This window comes from Eumetopias jubatus, unplaced genomic scaffold (genome assembly GCF_037043125.1).
Source record: "Eumetopias jubatus isolate StellerSeaLion01/CBP00866 unplaced genomic scaffold, mEumJub1_p1.0 scaffold_1, whole genome shotgun sequence".
Lineage (NCBI taxonomy): Eukaryota > Metazoa > Chordata > Mammalia > Carnivora > Otariidae > Eumetopias > Eumetopias jubatus.
In genome coordinates, this window is record NW_028274807.1 from 164,652,587 (window position 1) to 164,670,203 (window position 17,617).

A 17,617-nucleotide genomic window follows, 5' to 3' on the forward strand; every position below is an offset into this window, starting at 1 on the left:
ATCTTACTATCTTACTATAGCAACTCCAGTTTCCTCAGCAAATACTTAGTTGGGTCAAATCAGGTACTTTCATCCAAAAAAAAAAAAAAAAGAAAGAAAGAAAAAGAAAAATCCCCTTTAGGTCTTCTGGGGATGTCTTGCCCTTAATCTCCCCAATTCCTTACCACCCCACACTTACAAGGGGCCCATCTCCCCATCCTTCCTTCAGTCTAGGGTCACGGTGCCTTCACTCTTCTGTGATTCTAAGCCTAGCTCAGAATGAGGTCAATGGGACCCCTGCCAAAAGCTCTTTTTCTGAAATCACTAAAGCTATCTATAGACTTCAATGTAAACTGCACAAAAGAAAATGACCACTCTTCGTTAAGATTAAGTAGGATCAGAAATTTGTTCACTGGATCAAAGCCTCTTGTTTACATGAATGTTTTCCTTCTGGAAAACCCAGGATAGGAAAAGAATTAAAACTCATTGAGAAATTATATGTCATACTCTAATAAACCACAATCTGGGATACTGACTTCACCATCTACAGATGACTGGGATTCTGATTTTACTGGAGTCTAGTCTTTGGACTGGAAAAGACTTGAGCAGTTCTTTCTCTGGCCTATACCCAAGGGGCTTCTCTGAGTAAAGAAGAGAATCAAATTTCTATGTCTTGAGCAAACATGGGGTCCAGTTTATTCATTCTTATCTACTGCCTGTAGGTAGACTTCATCTACAAAAGCAAACTTTGATCAGGGAAGGATTTGCCTTTTGTGATAATGGGAACTAGTCAATGGTTAATTCTATTTTTTTTTAAGGAAGTCTAAAATTATTCACAGGGTTTTCTTCTCATAATAACCACAGGGATAAGACTTTAATAATCTATGGCTGGCTGCTACCTTCAGATTTCTTTCATTGTTGTGAAGATCCAATAAGATCTGGATATTGGCTACTGTTAAAGCAGTCTGTATGAGACCAAAAGGAACTCATTTATATGGCATCTACATTTAAAATGTACCATTTTTAATTTTCATAATTAAAAACCAAAGCCTGCAATATTTGTTAAATTGAATCAAACTATGCACTGTTATTTTTTGACCAGCTAATGAAAAATTTAAAGCCTTATAAATCGCTGGTTTTTAAATGACCTTGCTTGTGAGTTATAGGCAGTAATGGCTTTTTTCCTAGATGAAAACACCCTGTGGTCTCACGTGCCCATAAAACAACATTGCTCACTGGGGCGCCCTGGATGGCTCAGTCAGTTAAGTGGCCAACTCCTGATTTCGGCTTAGGTCATGATCTCAGGTCCTGGGATAGAGCACCACATAGGGCTCCGTGCTCAGTGGGGAGTCTGTTTGAGGATTCTCCCTCTCCCTCTGCTCTGCCCCTCCCTCTGCTTGCATGTGCACCCTCTCTAAAATAAATAAATCTTTAAAAAAAAACCAAAAACCAAACACTGCTCAAGTTCAAAAATCCAGAATTATTACGACTGTTTCTTGTGTAAACCTTCCCTGGCTAGCAATTAATCTTTGAATAGCTTATTTCAAATGCCTCCCTTAGTGTATCTATGGTGGGAATATAAACTGGTATAAATGTTGTGGAGAACAATCTGGCAATGATGCAACAAAAGACTTAAAAATATTTATAGCTATCCACCCAGCAATTCCACTTCTGGTAATTTAGAATGAGAAAATAATTTGGAATTTGAACAGAAATTTACACTTAAAAATATTCACTAAGACGCAAATTTAGAACACATTTTCAATAATTTTCTAAAAAAATTTTTCTATATCCTCCTCTATAGGTTTTTTGTAGTAAGTTAGCAACCATAAATAAGGAGATAATTCAGTATGTAATGGTCCTTTAAAAAAATGAGTATTTTACAGTCCTTAAAATGGTAGTATGTATACATAGATATGTAGCATATGCATAGAAACTTTTCAGGAGAAGAAATAGGACTTTGTTAATCTCATTTTATTCTGAGGACAGAGACCTTTAATTTCCATTTACACTTTTCTGTACTCTTTGAATTATGAAATGACCATGTATTACTTTTATTTTCCAAAAATTAATGAAAAATATTAACAAAGAGTATGTAATGACATGGGAAAAATGACTAAGTGAGGAAAAGAATATAAACATGGAATCTAGACTATGTTTGGGAAAAATCTTAGAAATATATCAGATGTTAATAATTCTATTTCTATTCATCATTAAAAATAAAATGTGCCTCAAAATATTAGCTAAGCAGTAACAATTCGTTTTCTCATCTGGTTTTTCAAAATTTAAGCTTTTTCTACTAATGAACCTCAAATAAACTAGAATCTCATTCTTCTTTGCTGAATTAATCATGGATCCCAGAGGATCAAGGGTTGGTCTATCTAACTAGAGTCTGTCAAGACATTAAAACATGTTGGATAGTAGCTTTTGTTACATTAAACATAACCCCCCAAAATGAATGTCACGTTTAAAGAAATGGCAACTTGATGCTGCCCAGAGGCTCCGGGGTTAACCCGTGTGCTGTACACCAGCTCTTTGCACCTGAGTCACGTAAAGGGTAGGATTACTGTAGACCCTGGAGCCAGACTGCCCGAGCTCATCATCCTGGGTCCCCATCTTATGTTCACTGGGTAGCCCTGGGCAAGTGATTGAACCTTTCAGTGCTCTGGTTTCCTCGTCTGCAAAACGGTACTTCCCTCACTGGGCTGGAGAATTAAGTGAATGCGTACTACGTGCTTAGAACATTGCCTCGGACACAGTAGGTACTTAACAGGTGTTTGCTAGCATTATTATTATTACTAATACATGATGCACCTGCTTTCAGAAGCATTCTGCTCTCAAGTAATCGGACAACAAAGGAGGACAGAGTGCACTGTGTTCCTTATAATATCTTGTATAGTTAGACACAGTTTACATCTAGAGGACCACCATCCCTCCCCCCATCAGCTTTCGCCAACAGAGGATGTCCTGCCAAGTGCACACAAAAAGCTCACCCGAAGTCCATTTCAGTAATGAAAACTCATTGCTTAAAAACAATTTTTATAAAGAGAGACGACAGTAAAACTTTCTTCTACATAAGCTGGAAATGTGTGGAGAAGCCAATGAAAGTAGCATGTAGTATAAAACCTGGCTTTTGGAGTCGGTTAGTTAGATCATGTACTTGCAAGGCCAAAAATACAATGAACTGCTAAATAACTCAAATTTATTTCTCTGCTCTGTGCTCTTTGGTTCAGATTGTATTCTTAATCATAGCCAACCACCTCCCAAAGGTACTTTAAGGGAAGCCATCAGAGAAATCTACCTGAGAGAATAGTCAGAAGTCAGTAGATAAATATTCCTTGATTCCTGATATTAGGAAAGCAATTCAAAGTAATATCTTCCTGATGGTAGGGCAACAACTTTCTCTATGCCAAGTGAGCACCAACTTAAGCAAAGTTGTACATGTCATTACTTAAATGACACGAAGAACAGATTGACCTGAAGGGAAGGGCAAGAGAGAAGGGAAGGGAAAAGATAGTGAAAAAGAAAATGAAAAGAAAAAAAAAAAAAAGAAGAGGGCATTTGCTTTTCATGTTTGGATTTGACTGGAAAAAATATCATGAAGGATAAAAGAAGAAAAGCCTGGGTTGCCCACAGCCTTCCAACAGCAAATTTATGATCCTCTCTCCTGGTATTTTACCTGTGTGGTGACGTTCTCCTGGCATTATACCCCTGGCATTTTCTGTAGGAAAGTACGTAAAAGGATGAATGCTAAGGAAAGTAAAAATCCTTCCAGCCATGCCACCACCATCCCACCCTCTTTCACGGAAGATCGAAAGATGAATCTTACCTCCACTGAGAATAATGACGGCTATAAATATTGCCAAGTCGCTGTCATCTAATTCCAGTGCATTGAACTTCACAGCAAACTCAAACTTGGGCTCCATAAAGTCACCAAAGGGCTTTCTCAGGCTCTTTAGAAACTCCCTTGTCATGAATCCTTGGCCCTCTGATATGAGAACCCCGTCTTTATTCATCAAGGAGGCCAGCATCGTGTAAATGATCTCATGGACGCCATATTTTAGGAGAGTTACTTGGTCATTCAAGTCAAGGTTTACAAAACCAGGGATACTTTTGGCATACTCTGTGATCTCCTGCACAGCTTCCACTGAGCGGAACTGACACCCCTGAAAGATGCGAATGGCCACCTCTTTGCTCTGCTCTTGCAAGGGGGTGATGTGTTTGAACTTGATTTTATCTTCTCCCATCATTAAGGAATTCATGTCATAGATAACAAATGGCTGCAAAATAAAAAAAAAAAGGGGTGGGGGAAAGAAGCTGAGTTGGAGATTTCTAATTCAGGGTGAATACCATTCCAGTTTCTTTACACACATTTGCCTTGCTAACTAAAATCTTTAAGGTTGAAAATACGTAATGAGAAAATATTCTCATCTCCCGATTATTCCTCCTAATTGTCTTCTGGGACCAAACATATTTTACCAAGCTTGGTCTTTTCTTTCAACTTATACTGCAACACTTTCACCTATGACTGGCTAATAGTTCCAGTTTGGGTTGTTTGGAGAGTCTTTGTTGCTGACTTGTAAAATCATACAAGATCTGTTATTTATCTTGGCTTTCAAGAGAATGTGTTTTTAACCTTCATTCAATGAAAAAAAATCATTTCGGCAACTCAGGGTGAACACACCCACTTGAACATAAAGTAATCTTGCAGTTTTAGATTAAATCTACTCAGATCTCAAATGAAATGCAGTGTGCATGTAAAATATACTTAACTATAAAAAATCGGTTTGAAAGCAGATGAGAAATACTGAGCCAAGAAAATGTCTATTTCTTTTCTTAATGCTCTGGAAGCAATCTGTTTCAGAAAGAGCCAGATGTTTAAAGCCTGTGGGTAAGCACTGCATAAAGTGGCAAAATTAAAAAAGAGTTTTGAACTTATTTTCAAAATATCTGTCCTTAAGGGTCAAATAATCAATAAAACACGTGCATCAGTTACTCAAGTCTGCAACAGACTGCCTTCAAAAGTAAGTTGTTAGTCATTAAGTGATCTCTCTCTTTCTTTCCTCGTATAGGAAGACCAAAGGGTTGTGGTCATTGTGAAATTCTCCAGGCTGCTCTGATTGAGAAGGGGAATCATTTTATATACATTGGAAATACTTAACTATAGAAGTTAACCCCCCCCAACTCCCATTCAAATAAGTGTATACCCAAAAGCACTGGAATAAGAGTTGAAGGTATTTGCGCTCCAGCTTTGGCTCTATGGTTAAGAATTTGACTTTAGGAAAAACATTTATCTTTCCTAGGCTCAAATTTCTCAACTGAGGGGAATGGATTACATTGGATGTTTCCATCTCTTCCCTTGAAGGTATTCTAGTTGCATTTCTTAGAAGCTGTGTGTGTGTGTGTGTGTGTGTGTGTGTGTGTGTGTGTGTGGTGTACATGTGGATATGTGTGAGCATGCATGCACACGCATGTACACGGAATATGAAGTCTTTGATGTACAAAAGTTTCTTTTAGGCAGAGATGCTGAGAATTCCCTCCGGGCAAGAGGAAGCAGTATAATGAGTGGCAGCAGTAAGCACCTTCAAGATCGACTGGTTTGGAGATTCTAACTGTGAATCTCTACGCAAGTCTATGATTTTCACCAACCTGTTAAGTCTGGTCTACACTGAAGGAATAACACTAACACTAAGGACTCTTAGATGTTGAGTAGATTTCCAAACCTGCATGTTATTTCCACACCATTCACTGGAGTTATTCCAGAAATTCTTACTTTTTCTAAACAAAAATTCACTTCAACTGTATTGGTCAGTCAACCCCAAAGGAGGGCAGATGCGGGGACCCAACAGTAAGTGTGTCTGGTGGCTCTAATTCTTCAAGTAAATTAGGAACAAAAATGCTTATTATGTTTTTGGACATTCTGCTTGTTTTCTTTTTTCTTTTTTTCTACTTCAGGATTGATACTATTGACAGGAGAGGAAAAAAAGAGCAGATAATCAGTCACATCAGTTAAAATGTGCTGAGTTTCCCCAGAATGTCAGATTCTAATCATGAGAAAGACTTGCTTTTATAGAACCTACAGAAAATGTGGTTTCTGTCCTCTAGGAGTTCCGTAGCATATTATGTTTCTGTCAGTGAAGTACTGGCTTTCTTTACGGCCGTGAGACTCTGGTGGGATAGATCCCATACAGGTAGCTGTACATACGTAATACGTAAGTACAAAATAACATGAATATAAACCATCCCCTCTTCACATATGGGAAGACTGTACCCAGAGCTGCCCACTTCAACACCGGGACGAGCTTCTGCTCAACCATTTGGCTTCTTGGCACAGAACGTATGCATGCAATTCTTCTACCTCCATGTAAGCAATTTATCTGGAACTATGCCCTGATAAATCACCCTGTGACTCTTCCCCCTGACTTCCCCTGTCCCCTCATATAAAGCCCCAGGTTCCTGTTTTTGAAACTCTGTGATAGTTGAACATAGGGCACAAAATCCTGCTAATTTTCTCTCCCAATTTAACAACAATGTGACTTTAACCCCTTGGCAATCGATGTTGGTCAGGATTTCCTGGCAGTAAACACTCAAGGACAGAGAAAGGAATCAGCAGCCCCCACCATCATGCCAAACCATTCCAGTTTTGTTTTTTGTTTTTTTTTTTCTTTTTTAAATCCCTTCAGCATTTTTGAAAAAGTGGTGAACTGGTAAAGAATTCTGGGTATTGACATGCAAATGGATACCAAGTGGATTTTTTTTGTTTTTCCAAGATTATGCTGTTTTCCTTGCTTTTTTGAAGTCTGCATAGGTACTTTCGGCCTCCATGTAAATCTGTCAAACTGCAAAATGATCACCAGACATGATCTGCCTGGACATCTGCCCTTCTTTGCCACCAATTCGCCCGATTCTTAGGTTGCCAACACTTAACTCACACAAGTCACACTGGGACCTCCTCCCCCCGAAACAGGGAAAAGAGAGTGACTTGCCTGATTTACAGAAAGCTGACCTCTTAAAACGAAGTGGAATTTGGCCTATGTAATTTATCTTGGATCATTAACTTAATGTTACACTTCTGGTGAAATAGTCTACAGCAAATGAATTTCACTTCCATATTTCTGTATTTTCTACAAATCAAAGGGAAGCCTTCTGTGTTCTATTAGCTTGTATGGTATCATCTGATGATCTACCATTTTAGGAGGAATCATATCATCCTCAAATTTGGTCTTAATGATTTTACACTCCTATTTGGAGCTAACGATGTATTTATCTTCAGACACTGTATCAAATGGCTAGATAAGCATTTCTTCTTAACAGAAAAGAATGTTTAAATACATCTGGGACTCGATAGGGATAGATCCAGGTTTTGCGGGACCTGAAATGCACATAACCCATTGGGTACATCTGCGACAATTGTTGGGTTCAATAACACAACTTGTAAGAGCAAAATTGCTCAGACCCTTCTCAGAGCATCGGAAGGGGCTCTGTGCAAGGGAGGAGCCCTGACACTTAAGCTTCATTCACTTCATGGACAATCTGCCTCTGGCCATTATGATACTTGTACTTCTCATATGCTGGGCAGAACAGAAAAAGGTGAGACTGACAAGGAGAGAACTGCACTTCAACACAATGTTTCTCCTGGGAAGCAAAAACAGTCTCTGTAAGAGGAAATCAGTTTTCTTTGGAGAGATACATCAAATGTAATTAATTTTGATATATTTTGATTTTCAAGAATGGCTCCACCTATCAAAGCCAGGATGGGATTAAAGGTACTGTTTTACATAGATTATTAAGTTTAGTTACAGGCCTCTTGCATGCCTCTAATGTGCGACACAACGATAATGGGGGAAGCTGGCTTAATAATGAAAACACAGTAGAGTAATAAAAGTTGACTTTTTTGACTGGAGAAACAGAACAATAGTGTTCCTTAGTAATCCATAACATCAGCATTTTAATATATATACAAGTTATGAAAGGGATTATTCATGAACACTGTAAGTTTACAGCTCTTTTTGAATAATAAAATAACAAGCCAAAGGAGATAAATGAGAAAGTCAACTTATAAAGCACAGATTGTCCTGATGATTGCTTCAATTTGGGAGACTGGAATTAACGTAACAGACAACTCTACCCCCTCACAGACCATCCCTTGGTAACCATGTCAGAGTTAAAACTGGCCTGAAAAAAACGTGTGCCTCCTCTCATGAAGCTCTCCTGATATCCTTAGTTTTCATGACAGATTAGAGCAAAGGCTCAAGGAAGAGAAGCTGGATTCTTAGGGCCTATCATCTTCATTTTGTTTCCTTCTTCCTTTTTTATACTTCTGACTGGCTTTCATCCTTTTAGAGATACATGGTTCTCCTGGATTAGCTATAATGGGTGACTGTTAATCAAAAGGCATTGGTTAGGTTTCTTCAACTTCTGGTTTTGCCCGTTTCTATTTTCCTCTTGTTGAGAACCATGGGATTTACAGAACCAAAGGGGTCTTCAAAAATCACCTACATCATCATTCTCTGACAAGGTATGAATACACTGAATGAGGCCAAATTCAAATAACTATTTACAGCAAACCCTCAACTGGAACTAGAGCTCCTGACTCAGGACTAGTTCTTTTCCCTTTCTATTGCTTTCTACATGACTTTCCACTTTTCCTTCTTTAAATAAAATGACTATCCTGGGAGAAATTTCGGCTTTTAAACCAAAGCTCTTCCATGGTGGAGCTGGAGACCGTGCCTTTTGAGCTATTATTTCCTAGAAGTGCTGGGTAAGGGCTGGATGTGACTGAAGGGAAGTTCAAACAATCTCTCAAATGTACTTCTGTTCTCCCGCATGGTTTAGAGATTTAAGACAAAAGTTTAAAGGGAAGAATTATCCACACTCTAATGAACTCGCACATAACCACAGCTCTTAAAAAACCATCCATTGCCAGTCAAAGCGTAACTCAGCTGTCAAACAAAGGTACTGGTCAACTGAATCTAATCATTACCAAAAAAAAAAAAAAAAAAGAAAGAAAGAGAAAAAAAAAGAAATCCACATGCTTTTCTTCATTCTATCTTTTTTATTTATTGTCTGAAAGAACACTATTCGTTCAGATCTGTTATATCTTTGGTTATTCCTGACAGTCCTGGCAATAAAGGAATTTATTTTATTCACATTAATATCTGGATTAAGGATCCCAGGAGCCCAGCTTCTTCATTAGCCCTCCAAACAAATCAGCATGACTAGCACCCTCTTTATTTATATTGGGGCTCCTAAGTCTCTCTTCTTTGACAGTTTGTCTGGGATCTTTTTTCTCAGGGGAGCAAATTCCAACTCACTCAGGTTTTTCCATAGATGAAGGGGAAAGAAACCACCCTTTGTTCAGCTGTGAGAGTAGGACAGAAAAGAACAGATAGCTTTCCAATAGCTTTGAGAGTTACTAGGTTTGACAGCCACTGTAAATTTTAGAATGGGAACATCTGAATGGGTACAGAACTGTCTTCACAGAAGTTTACATTTCCATATGGGTTTTAATATTCGGTAGTTTCATGTTTCACACACTATTCAGAAAAACCATTTTTACGATGGCACCAGTTTGCTTTTGTATTTGTAAAAACAGTGACTCCACATGTACCCATCAAAAGCAATGTGATGCTTTGGGACCCAAAGTCCAATACAGTACAGATAACAAGTTTTATTCCTTATTTGCAGATACAGTGCAGCCAGGGCCTCACCATCTCTCAGATATGGGATGAAAAGTTGGCAGGCGTACCAAGGGTTTTTCTATTTATTGTTTTATGACAAACCATGGCACTGAAAATGGTTTTTGAAAACCACTCTGTTTATTTTCATCCACAAACATGGGATCATGTGACAATGATACACCCAGTGTGTTCATCACATCAGGGTAATATTCAAACACTGGGAACTTTCAAAGTCCATTCCGTTCTCAAATTGCCATCATGAAACACAGCACCCTGGTTCTAGATTCACAGTTTTCAGAGTTCAGCGGGATCTCTTAAAGAAGGTGCTGGGCTGCTACAAGCCACTGAAAGGGAAAGAGACTGTGGGGGGAAGAGTCAGTGCCATTCTCCTGGCTAACAGGCTTACTGCTAGTGAAGCTTCTTCTCTGGTTAACTTTACCCAGTGATTCCATATCCTGTCTAGCCCTGAGCCTAAAACTCCCAAGCATTATTCTTTCAGTCAAGGCAATGAAAAGTAGGGGCATCATATCCTGAAGACATGCTGTCAGAGTTAAAAAGACAGGAGGGAAGCAGAAGTTATCTGCTCATTTATCTGTTTTGCAAGGTGCGAGTGGCACCCGGAAATAAGATACAGGAGACGGAAGTTTAGTTGACAAGGGAGAAGCCCTGCTTGACCTGGAGGCAAATGCTGGTACAGGTCCCAAGAGAAGAGATTAGCAGGTATATCCTCAAATGAGAGAGAACAGGCAATGGTTAAATGGAGCAGTAAGATAAATTTGAAGAATGGCCTCTTCAATAGAGTCGTTTCCTCTTCCAAAGATTCTGGGTAACTGGCCATCCTTTATGCTGAGCAGCCTCCCCCCAGGCTTGGCCTAACCAACATGAATGACATCAATCTCAAGCAGGGTCTATAATGAGACCCACGCTATCCTACTGCACCAGGCACGGCCACTTTTCCATATCCCCCACCCTCTCGAGAGTCCATACTTCGGCACGACCTATCCTATCAATGCAAATCTTAGCTTTCATAAGTCTTGGCCAAGAGATAACATAACACCCCTGAGAGAGATGCTATCAAATAAATAACATGACCACGTCAGATAAAGAACAAATCTCTAGTCTCATTGGAAATCACATTTTGGATTTTTTTTCCCCCTCTCCCATATTCTCTCTGAACTATTTCTTTCCACTAGTGCTTAATTTGATTTTGCAAGATAAGGAGAAAAGAGAGAGCCAAACAATTCTATTTCAGTTTTTGTGTAATCAGGGAATGGATTATTTTAATTTGGCCCAGTTTCTCTTTCTTTTCCAGACCCTAACAAGACGCAATTCTGCCTCTATTCAGACCATTAATGATGTCCAGGTTGGTGAGCAAATATTGGGCTAGTTAGAGGCTCTCTGTTCAAAGTCCAGAATTTCAAAGGGGCATAGGCAACAGTTTTTAATTCAATTAAACAAATACATTCTGAGTAACTATTATGGGCAAAGCACAGTCTTGGTTACCATAGGGGAAAACATGACAAACATTTGGCCTCTGAACTGGAGAAGCCTATAATCAAGCATTTTGCAGCCCTTTCTCTTAAAATACCTTAATACCTATTTATCCCACAAAGAGCCTACAATTATCTTATTTTTAACTCAAAGATTTTGAGCCAAATTGCCAATTGGTATGAGGTTTTAGTGATTTACAGTGGCCTGGGCTCTCTGCCCTTCAGTGACACATAAGAGAACATGACAGTCACTGGTAGCATACATTTAAATTCTTGACTACTGGGGGAAAAATGTTTTTTAATGCCTTCCTCCCATCTTCCAGGTACTGTTAAATTGACAGGATTTCCAGCATGGACTGCAGGTCTGGATTAGGAGATAAAGAGAAGGTGAGAAAGTGGTTCCTGGAAACTAAATGGCCTTAGGCAAAACTGTGGAGTAAACAGTTTGCATTCAGACTCTTTCCCTGTCAACACTCCCTTCCCAGCTCTAGGCCTCCCAGCCTCCAGGTCCCCATCCCACACTGGCTCTCAGCAAGCGGCAGCAATCTGCCTTCAGCTCTTAACCCCTTTTAGCCAGGCCACTAGTTTTCCTTTTCTTTCTCTCCCTTCAAATAAACACAGTTGATTTTCCATAGTCACATCAGCTACACAGAGGTCTTTGCTTGCTTTTATTTTGCTGTACCCTGATTTTTTGGGGGGCATTTAATGAATACACAGACTCAGCTTTACTAGGACCTAGAGTCTGTAGTCCTGTCCCTATGGAAGATAGTTGTCCTAGACGTTAAAATTTGGGAAGAACAAAAGAGCAGAAGACAAAAGTTTCCTGGCTGTGAATATATTGGGATAGCAGAACAAGGTAGAAGATTCCTGCCATTCTAAAAATTGGTAAAAATAAATCTTAACGCAGTACATTTTCCCAAGGTGAAGCTTTCCTAGTGCATCCTAGTCCACCTGGCTCATTGCTAGCCAATGGGAAGAGGAGCTTCCAGGAGGGAGTATTGTGCTCAGAATGCACTGAGGTAGAAGTTAGTAGGCCTGTATCATAGGGTTCTTCTGTATGCTAACTGTGTGATCTCAGGGCAAAATGTTTAACCTCTCTGGATGTTAGTCTCCTCATCTTTAAAAACAGGATAATAACAGCAGCTGTCAGATGGCTGTGTGTCTTGAACATAATGAACGTGTAAGATTTTTTGAATTTGTAAAGAATGGGATACACGTATAATACTGTTCAGGTATCAGCGTCCTCTCTTGCAGTCAGAAAACTCATTGTCCTTCTTGGCATTTGGCTTTCTACACAGCAGTATCCCACAGTTTTCTTTTTCTATTAGCTGACACTACTCTAATGGTTTATAGCTAAAAGGGGGGAAAAATCACATTTTGAGACCGTCATCAAAATACATTAAAGGCTAATGATATTTTTCCCCAAATATAATGGAGTGGGGACAAAGTTACACACATATATAAAGTAACTGCATGCCTCTCCTGGAGGTGTACATTTAAAAACAAATGAAGCACAAAAGGACTTTCAAGGGCTGGGACGGTGTCTGTCTTCTGAATGTGTTCTGCACTTCTTATAACCCTACTGCTGCAGACAGTACCATCAAAGTCAGACCTCTGCCTGTGAAAACGGGGACAGAGATGTGACCTAGGTCATACTGCAAGCTGATCGCAGAACCGAAACTCAAATTCAGGTGTAGCTGTGTCTTGTTTTAATTGGATTTCACATTGCTTTCTCAGCTTCCTATCCAGGAAGAGTTCTGCTTTGGACTTAGTAACAGTTATAACCTACTCTGGGTTTTCTAAACTGTAATGAATGAGCCTGCAGATGTTTGAGAATCTATGGGAGGAGTAGCCCAGGCAGCTCAGAGCCTCACAGAAGATAAAATTCACGTATGTAATCAAAGGATTGAGCCTCCAGTTGCCCAGGAGCCATCAACAGAGCCACAAGGAAAGAAAGGAAATGTAATATCTAGATGTATTTTTATGCCCCACACGGAACTTTGTAAGTAACATTTCTCCTGAACTGTAAAATAATGGGACCCAATACCTTTTCCAAACCTAGGTCAGGCCCCTCCCAGAGACAAGCCAGGCTGCTGGAATGCATGTAGCTGTGGCCAGTTGTTCTGATGTCAAGAAAAGATATGGATCCTGAAGGAGGGCAGCAGGAAGATGGGGGGCTTTATACTATTCTCACAGAATTTATTAGGAGAACTTGAAGGACTTTTTCCCTTTTCAAAATAAGGTTTACTTGTCCTATCTGAAAACATTTCTTTTCCTGTGTTTCAGTCTGTAATATGTAACAGCCAACAGCTAAACACGACTGTGCGTATGTGTGTGTAACAGGGTGAATGATCTTCTCAAAGACAAACCAACAACAGCAACAATAAACCCAGCCACCCCAAATGAAGACAGCAGAAGAGAACTAACTGATTTGTCTGTTGTCTTTCCTGTCAAGATCGCCCTCGCCTTCGCTTTGGTCAGCGGGAAGGACTTTATGTATGAGTCATACAAATGTTTTGCCAGGGCCCGGAGATCAGCCGACTCTGGGTTCAGCTGGTCGATATCACTGGAGATCTCCGCCAACAGCTTCTCCTTCTCGGCCTGTGGCATCCGCCCGAACCTGATGGCTACACAGAGAGAGAAATGACAAGGATGCATCACTGAATCACTGCTGCTCTCCCCCAGTCCTAGTGCCCACACAGTAAAAGCCCCCCCCCCCGCCACCCTTTCACCAAGCTCAAGGTCTGGTTTTTCTACTCCAACTTTGCTCAGGTTTTTATTTCATGGCAGTACGCAGGCAGGCTATCAGTAAAAATTAAATTGTTCACTTCTTTAGTTGAAAAATATTAATGCACGATCTTACCGGGAAGGTGAAAGAATCTAGGAGCTCAGCAAAGAGAGAAAAGTGTATTTACTTACATATAAAATAGGTGAGGGCCAGCTCCTACTCATCCCTCAAGACCCAATTAAAATGTCACCTTATGTATGAGGCTTTCCTTGACTTCTTCAAGCAGAATTTATTATTCATTCGCCTGTACTCCCAACAGCCCTTGGTACTTTCTTCAATGACAGCAATTTCAAACGGTACTTTTTATTTGACATGTCTATTAATCTCACTACAGAACATCCTGAAGGCCAGGGACAATGTCTTATTCATTTTTGCATCCCCAGCATCTGACATAAGGTCAGGCCCTAAAAGGATCAACATGCTTCACAAACTGAAGGAACTGTGCAAAATTCAAAGTTGTACAGACAGAGCGTTGTTCTCAGAGAATCTATATGATCTATTTTGTCCCTGTTATAAAGAAATATGGATGGTGCTTTCTTTCATGTTATTAGACCAGAGAGTACTTTTACATTTAGTAGAGAGAAGCCGTAATCATTCTCCCTGACTCTCCAGGATTACCACTTAATGATGATGTTTGTCAAAAAGACCATTTCCTTACTTAACATTTGGCTTCCTGTGGGGTGAGGAAGTGTAAAGAAGAAGAAAACTAAAGAAAGAAAGGCAAAGTGGAACATTTAAGAGAGGTTAGTAAGGCCTAGGTTGGGGGAAAAATCATGTTTGTACCTCTTTTGACCAAGATGGTTTTTCTCTCCAAATGCTTTGGACTCTCTGTACTTTCCCATAACAAGGACATTTGGATACCAAAGTCAATAGTACTCTGTGTGGAGCTCAACTCTTACCCTCCCCACGTGGTAGCACAGTGGTGTGTTTTTATGACCGTCTCCTTCACTACACTGTAGCTCCTTGAGGGCAGAGCCCATCATACTCATTTATATCTCTAGCACCTAGTGATGCTCTGTCAAAAATTCCTGAATGCAGGAATGAATAAATGGATGGTTTCCTGCTATACGTTATAATGTTAAAGGTAGTATTCTACCATAAGACACTAAAGTACATAAACACATTTCCATCTGAATACTTGGTGAATTCCATTTTCAGTAGGCTAGAGGAGAGACTGCTGTGCACCCCTGAGTCTCAAATTCATAAATACATGTCATGTGACCCTAATAAGCTTGATCACTAATACAATTATTGTGTTTGTGGGGGCCTCCTTAGGGACCTCTGAGTTAGAGGGGAAGAGACTCTTACCTCTCAATTAGGATGCCTTTAAATTAGCCTATATCCATTTGGTAAATGTATCCTCTGCCCTTGACCTCTTCCAAATGGAAATCTTTAAACAACTGCCATTTTTTGGTCAAAAATCTTTTCTCTCTACTCACTCTTCCCCATTCTCTTAGGCATAGGCAATGAATGGTTGCTCACATTCTTATCTCAGTCCCCCACCCCTCTGCCCCAGATTTGTTTAGGTCCCTCAGGATATGATCTCATTACTCATTGTATTCTCTTTCACAGCACTGATCACAGTAATTATCTACAGTGGTTTCTTGTCTCCCTTATGTAATCTGCACGAAGGCAGGAATCTTGCTCAGTATTGAATCCTCAGCACTTAGTATAACGTCCAGCACATGTTAAATCTTTGTATAATATATGTTGAAATAAAACAGAAAAAAACAACAACCTGAGAACAGAGAGCAGATTCCTTTCAAAATCCTTCTTTGTGAAGCTGGTCCAATCATTTGTTTCCCTGTACTATGTTTATTCCTTGTCCGTCAGTAGTTCTCAGTTGAGAAGTGAGGAGGGGAGGGCAGGGCATATTAGAATCACTTGGTAACTTCTAAAATTATGTATCTTCCATAGGAAATGTTGATATGTCATACCTACTCCCAATGAGGAGTGTATCAAAAACTTGGGGTTTGGGACTGTTTAGAAAACCTTCCTAAATGATGGGCTCCTGTTGCATGCATATATTAGCTCAGGTAGCAAACCAGAACTGTACTTCTATATTGGTTATTCTACTAGAATCTATGAGTACCAGGTTTTCTCATTTTTGCTCCTGGGTGCAACAAAATACATATGGTAGGTATACAATAAATGCTTGATGAAATAAACTCTAAAGTATCAAGTTTAAAAACAGAAAATGAGACAGTATATACCCAGGGAAGTTTGGGAAAGTGATCATAAAAGAAAGCACCTAGTAAGAATTATGGCATATTGAAGGAAGAAGAAATTTTGGTGTAAAGACTGGAGACCACCAACATTCTATACCAAAATAGAGTGATTAGAATCACCAACAATCTGCTACTCTTTATTTAACAGAGCGCACAGTACATCTCTTCACTCAGTGAGTCATTATTGAATGTCTATTGTGTGCCCAACATTGCTCTAGGCTCTGGTTACATTATGAATATACAGTCAAGTTTACATGTCTAGGAAAGCACTTCTTTCCTAAAAGGTAATCCAAAAAGTTAATTTAAAATAAACAAACAGCCAAAGAGGAGTGGGAGGTACAGACTTCCGGTTATGGAACGAGTAAGTCACAGGGATGAAAGATACAGCATGGGGAATATAGCTAATGGTATGGTAACATGGTGACAGATGGGAGCTACACTGTGGTGAGCACAGCATAATGTAGAGAGACACTGAGTCACTATGTTGTGCACCTGAAACTAATGTAGCATTGTGTATCAACAGTATTGGGTGGCTCAGATGGTTCAGCGTCTGCCTTTGGCTCAGGTCGTGATCCCAGAGTCCTGGGATCGAGCCCCACATCAGGCTCCCTGCTCAGTGCAGAGCCTGCTTCTCCCTCTCCCTCTGCCATTCCCTCTGCTTATGCTCTTCTGTCTATCTCTCTGTCAAATAAATAAATAAAATCTTTAAAAAAATTATGAAATAAAATTTCTGTTAGGAAAAACCCAGCCAAACATAGACACTTACTACATTTGCTGGTCTTGCTTTTCCGTAACCTAACAAAAAAATAGCTGAACTGACTTCTAAAATTCATTTTAGAATTAGGACATATTAAAGTGAAAGCCTTCCGCTACAAATGTGAATTTTTATAAGTCAAAGTTCCCCCCAAAGGTTAAATCTTATGGACAAATTTTCTGTATCACTGAATGCTCATGCTGTACATTAGATTCAATTAACTATCAGTGCAACTAATCATTTGGTGATTTTACCATTTTCAAACAAAGGGATTAAAAAATACATCCCATTTGGTGAAACTAAATTTGCATAAAACATATGGAAATCTGAAGTTGTAGAGAAAATGCCATTTTTTATTTGTATGAATTTTTTTAGGGAAAAAATGCCAATTTTATTTTGTTGCTTTTGAGTCCAATGTTAATAATACCTATCTACTGTATGTGAAATGATGAGATAAGGCACAGAAATTGTTTAGCACAGTGCCTGGCACGTAGTAATCCTTAATAAATGTAGCTTTTATTACTTGTGGTTGAAGTGGTCTAGGGCAACCATGGTACAATGGTTCCTGTGAACTATAGACCAGGATGGTAGCCATGGTACACAGACCTAGATACATTCCCACAGATAAAGAACAAATCCTGAAAACCTAATCTATCTCTGTAAATCTCTCTCTGTCTTTAACTTGTTTAAGGAATGGT

General features: G+C 39.5%; 1 protein-coding gene across 2 annotated transcripts in view; it reads right to left on the reverse strand.

Annotated features, from left to right (window-relative positions):
• The window catches only part of PPARG (peroxisome proliferator activated receptor gamma), a 131,160-nt gene that overhangs the window by 13,317 nt on the left and 100,226 nt on the right, over positions 1–17,617 (reverse strand). The window contains exons 6-8 of one of the 2 annotated variants that reach the window (XM_028101764.2): positions 13,577–13,776; positions 3,809–4,259; positions 3,659–3,700 (exon numbers count right to left, since the gene is read on the reverse strand). In XM_028101764.2, coding sequence (XP_027957565.1) covers positions 3,659–3,700; positions 3,809–4,259; positions 13,577–13,776 — 693 coding nt within the window. The remainder of the gene's footprint in view (positions 1–3,658; positions 3,701–3,808; positions 4,260–13,576; positions 13,777–17,617) is intronic. The other variant, XM_088027246.1, reaches the window with a different exon arrangement.